The sequence below is a fragment of the Artemia franciscana genome, chromosome 1 (genome assembly GCF_032884065.1).
Source record: "Artemia franciscana chromosome 1, ASM3288406v1, whole genome shotgun sequence".
NCBI lineage: Eukaryota > Metazoa > Arthropoda > Branchiopoda > Anostraca > Artemiidae > Artemia > Artemia franciscana.
Window position 1 is genome coordinate 2,232,526 of NC_088863.1, and position 9,660 is coordinate 2,242,185.

Below are 9,660 nucleotides of genomic sequence, written 5' to 3' on the forward strand. Positions count from 1 at the left end.
AGCCTGAGAAAATTTGCCTTATTTAGGAAAATAGGGGGAAACACCCCCTAAAAGTCGTCGGATCTTAGCGAAAATGACACCATCAGATTCAGCGTATCAGAGAACCCTACTGTAGAAGTTTCAAGCTCCTATCTACAAAAATGTGGAATTTTGTATTTTTTGCCAGAAGACAAATCACGGGTGCGTGTTTATTTGTTTTTTTTTTTTTTTTTTTTTTCCCAGGGGTCATCGTATCGACCAAGTGGTTCTAGAATGTCGCAAGAGGGCTCATTCTAACGGAAATGAAAAGTTCTAGTGCCCTTTTTAAGTGACCAAAAAAATTGGAGGGCATCTAGGCCCCCCCCCCCACGCTCATTTTTTTCCCAAAGTCAACGGATCAAAATTTTGAGATAGCCATTTTGTTCAGCATAGTCGAAAACCATAATAACTATGTCTTTGGGGATGACTTACTCCCCCACAATCCCTGGGGGAGGGGCTGCAAGTTACAAACTTTGACCAGTGTTTACATATAGTAATGGTTATTGGGAAGTGTACAGACGTTTTCAGGGGGATTTTATTTTGTTTGGGGGTGGGGCTGAGGAGAGGGGTCTATGTTGGAGGATCTTTCCTTGGGGGAATCTGTCATGGGGGAAGAAAAATTCAATGAAAAGGGCCCAGGATTCTCTAGCATTACTATAAGAAAACAATGAAAAATAAACATGAAAACGTTTTTTCAAATGAAAGGAAGAAGTAGCATTGAAACTTAAAACGAACAGAGATGATTACGCATATGAGGGGTTCTAAAAATACTTTAGCATAAAGAGCGAGGTATTAAGGAGGAGATAAATACCTTGCTCTTTATGCTAAAGTGTTTTTAGTAATTTCAACTATTTATTCTACGGCCTTTCTGATTCAGGGGTCATTCTTAAAGAATTGGGACAAAACTTACGATTTAGTGTAAAGAAGGAGCTATTAACGAGGGTACAAACCCCCTCATATACATAATAAAAATTAAAGAATATAAAAGTTCGTTACGTAAGTTATTTCTAAAGTTACGTATATTTTTTGCTAATAAAAAAATTCGTTAAAATTAAAATTAATAGTTGCCTTTTTGTGTAACCGAAAAATTACATGGCAACTAGGCCTCCTTCCCCATCCCATATTTCTCAAAATCGTATGATCAAAACTAAGAGAAAGCCATTTAGCCAAAAAAGGAATTAATATGCAAATTTCATTTGAATAGTTTACATGTGGAGAGTCAAAATCAAACATGCATTAATTCAAAAACGTTCAGAAATTACATAAAAAAAACTAGTTTTTTTAACTGAAAGTAAGGAGCGACATTAAAACTTAAAACGAACAGAAATTACTCCGTATATGAAATGGATTGTCCCCTCCGCAATCCCTCGCTCTTTACGCTAAAGTTTGACTCTTTGCCACAATTCTGCTTTTTAAAACAATTAAAAGCTTTAGCGTAAAGAGCGAGGGATTGCGGAGGGGACAATGCATTTCATATACGGAGTAATTTCTGTTCGTTTTAAGTTTTAATGTCGCTCCTTACTTTCAGTTAAAAAAACTAGTTTTTTTTATGTAATCACTTTTAAAGATTCAAGTCGCACCCATCTATATTTAAAGATTAAATTCTTGTTTTCATGCATTATTTGAATTTTTTAGATATAATCGCGTTTAAAGATCAATGTTTAGAACTAAATCATGTAATGGATTCAATGGATTTTTCCATGTGATTTGTATTGCAGATAACAGTTGTAGGGCCATTGGAAAAAGCTAAAACAAAGAAATAATAGTAATCAGAAGAGAAGCTTGTAATCAGCTTGACTAAGTTTATTCACATCCTATACCAATATACAAGTTTTAAAGTGCTCCTTAGCCGTGAGGAGTCTATTTATCTACCAAGTAGTTTAGATCATTCATCCACACCACACATGTCAGTCACTGTTCATCGTAATGATTTGCTTCTCAGTGCCTTTAAATTTTCAAATTAAATATCAAATTGGACACGCTTTCTCACATCCACTGGGAATAAATATGAACCAAATTATTTGAAAAGCCAACAATACATTTTCTTTTTCCTCATCAGGTAAACTGAGCTAATTTAATGCCACACAATAAAAGCTTCGTGTTTGAGCCTACTAAAAAAGATCTTGTCTAGACTTCAATTTGAAGATAATTATGAATGTCTTTCAATCAAGGGAAATTTAGTCAATCTTCATTTTACATGAAGTTGAACTTTGTAACTGAATTTACGTTCTGATTTGATCTCAACAATAAAAAGCTTCTTATAGCTTTCTTCTTCCTAATTAAATAAATCATGGTAAAACAATTAGTGTCTCTAATTAAACTTTTTAAATATTTAATTCTAATCCCTATTGTTCTTCTTAGCTTATTAAACTTATTCTGCTGCAAGTTCGAATACTAATTTTAAACACTTGCAATGATCTGACAGGAAATTGAATAGCGTTCTCTCTAACTTTTGGGAGAATAGAATTTCTGTCAGGATTTCGATTTTAATATCTTTACATATTGCACCAGCTCACAAAAAATTCCCCATAACAGATTTCAAAGTCTCTTAGTAATAATCTTCCAAATTCTAGGTTTGCAATGGGTATATTTATTTAAAAAGATCTTCTTTATCAAACAGTTCGTAGTAACGAACTGTAGTAAGGAGCGACCCGGCTCACTAGTAAACGAAACTCTAAAAAAGAGAATTTTGAAACTAAAAGATACATCAAAAGAATCGAATTTTCATGCTGATGTTAAATATATAAGTTTCATCAAATTTAGTCTTTGTCATCAAAAGTAACGAGCCTGAGAAAATTTGCTTTATTATGGAAAATAGGGGGGAAACCCTCCTAAAAGTGATAGAGTCCTAAGGAAAATCACACCATCGCATTCAGCGTATCAGAGAACCTTACGGCAAAAATTTCAAGCTCCTATCTACAAAAATGTGGAATTTCGTATTTTTTGCCAGAAGACAGATCACGGGTGCGTGTTTATTTGTTTTTTGTTTTTTTTCCAGTGGTCATCGTATCGACCAAGTGGTCCTAGAATGTCACAAGAGGGCTCATTCTAACGGAAATGAAAAATTCTAAGGCCCTTTTTAAGTGACCGAACAAATTGGAGGGCACCTAGGCCCCCTCCAACGCTCATTTTTTACCAAAAATTAACGAATCAAAATTTTGAGATAGCCATTTTATTCAGCATAGTCAAAAACCATAATAACTATGTCTTTGGATGACTTACTCACCCACAGTCCCTGGAAAAGGGGCTACAAGATACTTAATAATAATATAAGAATATAGAAGTTTGTTACGTAAGTTAATTCTTAAGTTTCGTACATTTTTTACTAATAAAAACGTTTGTTCAAAACTAAAAGTTCTAGTTGCCTTTTTAAGTAACCAAAAATTTGTAGGGCAACTAAGCCTCCTTTCCCACCCCTTATTTCTCAAAATCGTCTGATCAAAACTAAGAGAAAGGTATTTAACCAAAAAAAGAATTAATATGCAAATTTCATTTTAATAATTTATGTGCGGTAAGCCAAGATCAAACATGTATTAATTCAAAAACGTTCAGAAATTAAATTAAAAAACTAGTTTTTAAACTTAAAACGAACAGAGATTACTCCGTGTATGAAAGGGACTGCTCCCTTCTCAACGCCCTGCTCTTTACGCTAATATTTTTTACTGTTTAATAAAGTAGAATTGAGAGAAAGAGTCAAACTTTAGCGTATAGAGCGGGGCGTTGAGAAGGGAGCAGCCCCTTTCATACACGGAGTAATTTCTGTTCGTTTTAAGTTTTAGTGTCGCTCCTTACTTTCAGTTAAAAAAAAATAGTTTTTTTTATTTATTCTGAAGAAGAGCTGGTGGGTCGACAGATTTGTAATATAGAAAATTGATTTATTCAACGGAATTTTTATTTAGGAAACTATCTTTATCAAAACAATAATGTTCAATCAGAAGGCCACGTACCTGGAATAAGGAAAATTTTCGAAACAGTAAACAGCTTTGATACTTTATGTAAAGAGCGAGGGGCTGAGAAGAAGATAGCCTCTATCATATACGGAAAAGTTTCAGTGATTTAAGTTTTAATTTCTATCTTTACTTTCAGTAGAAAAATCGTTTTTATTACTCTTAATGTTTTATTTATGACGTTCTCTAATATTTTCTACCATCCAGTATCAAAAGACTACTCCAGGAAAACAGGTTTAGGGGTCGGTGCAAGGGTGTAGTAAATAGGCACAATTGTTATTATGAATGATGGATGCAGTGAAAATATGAAAAATTGAATGAATAAGATACACTGTGTGTTTATGCAGTTGAAGGGGTTTCGAAGAATAGGAAGATAAGCTTTCGACTTGAGATTAGAAGAGAGAAGGAACAAGGAAGTGTTCAAGTATCAAACAGTTCGTGGTAACGAACTGTAGTAAGGAGCGACCCGGCTCAATAGCAACTGAAACTCTAAAAAATGGAATTTTGATACCAATAGTCACGTCAAAAGAATCGCATTTTAATGTTGATTTTAAATATATAAGTTTCATCAAGATTAGTCCTACCTATCAAAAGTTACGAGCCTGAGAAAATTTGCCTCATTTTAGAAAATATTGGAAAACACCTCCTAAAGGTCATACGATCTTAACAAAAATCACACCATAAGATTCAGAGTATCAGAAAACCTTATTCTAGAAGTTTTAAGCCCCTATCTACAAAAATGTGGAATTTCACTGTTTTTTGCCAGAAGACAAATCACGGATGCGTGTTTATTTTATTTTATTTTTTTTTTCCAGGGGTGATCATATCGACTCAGTGGTCCTAGAACGTCACGAAAGGGCTCATTCTAACGGAAATTAAAAGTTCTTGTGCCCTTTTCAAGTGACCAAAAAATTTGGAGGGCACCTAGGCCCCCTCACACGCTCATTTTCCCCCCAAAGTCACCGGATCAAAATTCTGAGATAGCTATTTTATTCATCATAGTCGAAAAACCTAATAACTATGTCTTTGGGGACGACTTACTCCCCTGCAGTCCCCGTGGGAGGGGCTGCAAGTTACAAACTTTGACCTGTGTTTACATATAATAATGGTTACTGGGAAGTGTACAGACGTTTTCAGGGGGATTTTTTTGGTTTAGGGGGGGGTACGTGGGAGGTCTTTCCATGGAGGAAATTATCATGGGGGAAGAGACTTTCAATGGAGGGGGCGGAGGATTTTCTAGCATTATTTAAAAAAAAATGAAAAAATAAATATGAAAAGTTTTTTCAACTAAAAGTGAGAAGCAGCATTAAAACTTAAAACGAACAGAAATTATTACGCATATGAGGGGTTTACCTCCTCGTAGTACGTTGCTCTTTACGCTAAAGTATTTTTAGTAATTTCAACTATTTATTCTACGGCCTTTGTGATTCAGGGGTCATTCTTAAGGAACTGGGACAAAATTTAAGCTTTAATGTAAAGAGCGAGGTATCGACGAAGGGTGAGCCCCCTGATATACGCAATAAAAATATAAGAATATAGAAGTTCGCTACGTAATTTAATTCGTAAGTTACGTTTATTTTTTACTTCTGAAAATGTTTCTTAAAAATTATAAGTTATAGTTGCCTTTTTAAGTAATCAAAAAATTGGAGGGCAACTAGGCCTCCTTCCTCGCTTCTTTTTTCTCAAAATCTGCCGATTAAAACTATGAAAAAGCCATTTAGCCCAAAAAAATTAATATGCAATTTTCGTTTTAATTATTTATGTGCTGAGAGCCAAGATCAAAACATGCATTAATTCAAAAACGTCCAGAAATTAAACAAAAAAAACAAGTTTTTTTTAATGAAAGTAAGGAGCTACATTAAAACTTAAAACGAACAGAAATTACTCCGTATACGAAAGGGGCTTTTCCTCCTCAATGCCGCGCTCTTTACGCTAAAGTTTTTAACTGTTTTAAAATGTAGAGTTAAGAGAAAGAGTCAAACTTTAGCTTAAAGAGCGCAGCGTCGAGGAGGAAAAGCCCCTTTCATATACAGAGTAATTTCTGTTTGTTTTAAGTTTTAATGTCGCTCCTTACTTTCATTTAAAAAACTTGTTTTTTTGTTTAATATGGTCTTGAAACGCGGAGGCCGCGGAAATTACAAAAAAAAATCTGACAGCTTTTTAAGGCACTTGTTTCATTGATGGCATATCAAATGGCAAGCAGTTCTAAGAACATAGTTCGGTCCCAATTTTTATGCTAGAGTGAAAAAATAGTTTGAACAAGTATGTCAGGTTCCACGAGTGAAGGGTGATTGCAGGCCAAAATCATGTTTTTAATCCATTTATGGCCAGTCTAGACTCAGAACGTCTTCTAATAGAATGAGGTGAGACCATAAGCTCAGTATTATTTGGGTGGAGGAAGAGTACTTTTAGCTGTAAGCCTGAGGTTGCCTAGGGCTGAGATGAGTTTCCAATAATAGTATAATAATATTTGTAGCATTTTTGTCTGTTATCAGGTCTGTTCTAAAGACTGATGCCGTGCGTAAAATTGCTTATTTTTCTTATTGTCTTTTTTAATTTTAATTTTTAGCTTATATTTGTTCACGTCACATGATTTACTGTCCTTTATGTACAACTTCAGAAAAAAAAAGATTTATTAACTCTATTGTTTGTTGATGTTTCATTTCTTAGTTATGCTTTAATCATTAAACAATTAAGCTGTTTTACAGGTTTTTCTTGTTTTTTTTTTGTTTTGTTTTTTTAATTAGTTGCCACTTTTACAAGAGCCGGCTCTTCTGAGCTGGTTGAAATTCTTATCCAGGGAACTACCCCACACAGTTTATAGTAATTTGACTGTGCATCTGATGCACCTTTTGGACTAGAGTTAAACCTTCGATCCAAGTTCACAATTACTAGTTCTTTTCTGCATGTATCTAGATTTTATAAAAAAAAACGCCGAAATTCCTAGTGATTATGTCATCTAATATACGCCATTGTTTTATTTAGCCTACAAATATATGCTGGACTAGTGCAATACAACCTAGTTTTTCGACAAATAAGACACTTCTAATATTTAACCGAAATTAATACTTTTATGGCTCAGTTTTAGGTTATTCGAGCTCAGTATTTATCCAAGAAATTTTGTTTTTATAAGATATTTCTGATAGGGTTTTTAATTTTAAATTGAAGATTTTGATCGTTTTATTTTTGAGCGCTTATAGATATTGTTGAATCAGTTACGTTAGTGTTTGGGTTCTTTGGTTGAATTTTGGTGTCTCAAACAATTAAAAAAAATTAAAATATTATGCCAAACTATAGTCACTAAAAATCATATCTACCATCAATTTTACACTAAAGAATTTTCTTAGACTCTTTGTATTTCAATATTTTAAAGAACTTAAGTACTAAAGAAAAACCAAACTTAAAAAAAAGATAAAACTGCTAGCAGTGAGTCAATTATGTTCCCAATTTTGAACTAGGCGTAAAAACCTGTTAAAAAATGTCAAAATGTAGCTCTTCAATCAACGTAAAAAATCTCTATTGTTTCCAAAATTGACTTTTCATTTGTCTCTGAAAAAGAATTTTTCTTTTGCTTGCTGCTTTAAATTCTCCAATTTCCTGAAATTCCCCAAGTACACCCTGAGGCTCCAATAAAATAGTCTTCGTTGTTATTACATTTATCAGTTTTTTGTTTGTTTTAATATATCCAAAAATTAATTTATGTTCATTTCAGAAAATCATGAAAAGTTCGTCCTATATCTGTCACTTGGTGTGGCTTTTGGTGTGGTCCTCTTTTTGGGTCTTTTGATTGGGCGGTTTTGGCACAAACGAAGATTGTCTGAGGAGAGCAAGAAAAGTGAATCGAGTCAGAACCACAATACTTTATCAACAGACCTGTCACTCCCTGGTTTTAATGACGATCTTCTTGATGTAGACAATGATATCGATCTGACACTTGTTCCTCCTCCGAGTTCCCAAGATTTGACCTCCTTCTCTCCTAATATATCTACGCTGCAACGGCAGCAGTTTAGTCAACCAAGAAGCTTTGCAAGAACTAGCAATTCCCATTTATTTTATGGATGACACGACCCCATGGGGCACGATTTCCAGTGCCTCGAAAGTCGAGTGTGAAGTTTTGTGCCTATATTATCAAAAGAAAATAACATATCTTTGAAGTTGTAAAAAAGACTGTTGAATTTTACCTTGCTTATCTTCTAGCATAATGTGACCAAAGGATATGTAGGAGTTCGAACTTGACCTGAGTTACTTTAAACAAATAAGCTTTCGAAAAGTTTAATTATGAGTCAGAACAAGTGGCAAGCGGTGTTCCGTAGCGTTTATTGGTTTGGACAAATTCTATTTTATAAATGATGTTTTTACTTGCAATTTGTTTGTTGCAATACAGTCAACATAGACCTGTGCTTTGCTTTACAAGGTTTCCAACTCTTGGTTACAGAAAAATGGCAACAAATTTTGGGGATATATGACAATGGTTTTGTTGTTATAGTAACTGTTTGATTCCTTTTTACCAATGCAATAGTCTTTATACATACCTTTTGTGTGAATATTTTATCAAAATTGGTTCTTTCGATAAGACAACTATTATTTTAAATTTTAATTTGTTCAAGTAAAACTCTGTTGATGATTCTTATAACTCCGGTTTTGTCCTTTTGTAATTAAAGATCGCTTGTTACTAAAAGCCCTAAATGTCTATTCAAATTACTACACAAAGTATTTTACACTACCTCAAAAACTTGAAGTAGTATTTCAAACCAAAAAAATTGCATGTTGTTGAGAATTTTTTGCACCATTCTTGTCAAATTAACACATGTCGGGCATAATACACAAAATTTATAGACCTACATCCAAACTTGAAACTTAAGAAAACAGCCAAAAGTAACACAAATATTGAAATGAGCAAAAGTAAACGCTTAAATGAGAAAGGTAGCAATCCCCCATTCAATCTCAGTTTTTACCGTCAAACTTTAACTAGTGATTCACTAAAAATCTTTTACAGTGAAAAAAGGTCAATTGGTTATCCCAAATGTTTTAATTTTTACACATGTTAAATAATACACTCGACATTTAACAGTAAATAAAACTTTTCAAAAGCATCTGGGCCATATACATTTTCGTTTAAATCGTGTGCAAGTAAAAAAACATTCAATTCAAAAGGCACAGTTAAAAAAATAAATTGATCTTTTGTTAATGCTTTAGTCTTGAACTTGATGGGTAAACAATCAGACTTTAGCGTAAAGATTTGAAGTAGAGAAGGCGTTGCCCCCACCTAACAAATCGATGAACATACTTAACTTTCAAGCTCTGATACAATCCGTTCTTGATCATCATTTTCAGGATTATCTCAAATGTGAGAAGCTAATCCCCTCCGCCTTCAAATTATAGTTCAACTTACGTATTGACTTCGCCCTTTAAATTCGTAAAAAGGCTTCGTAAAAAGTAAAAACTTTCAGAAGTAAGGGAGAGGCTGTCAACTCATTCAAACCAGCTCTCTTTACTCTTAACTGTAAGCTTTAAATGTATAGCCTTGACTTTTGGAAACTGACGTTTCTAATTAAAACTATCACTGCCATAATAAGAGGGCTGCTCTTAACCCCCTCCCCCCGTGAACATACACATAGTTCAAATATATTCAGAAAAAAATGACGGAGGGTCAGGGGATAAATTCACATCCTCCTAGTTTTATGAAGAACGTCTT

General features: G+C 33.8%; 1 protein-coding gene across 5 annotated transcripts in view; it reads left to right on the top strand.

The window, feature by feature from the left end:
* Nucleotides 1-8,598, top strand: part of LOC136043882 (uncharacterized) — a 187,375-nt gene extending 178,777 nt beyond the window's left edge. For all 5 annotated transcript variants that reach the window (XM_065728889.1, XM_065728917.1, XM_065728900.1 and 2 more), the window contains one exon: nt 7,678-8,598. In XM_065728889.1, coding sequence (XP_065584961.1) covers nt 7,678-8,027 — 350 coding nt within the window. In that variant the 3' untranslated portion in view covers nt 8,028-8,598. The remainder of the gene's footprint in view (nt 1-7,677) is intronic.
* Nucleotides 8,599-9,660: the final 1,062 nt, after the last annotated feature.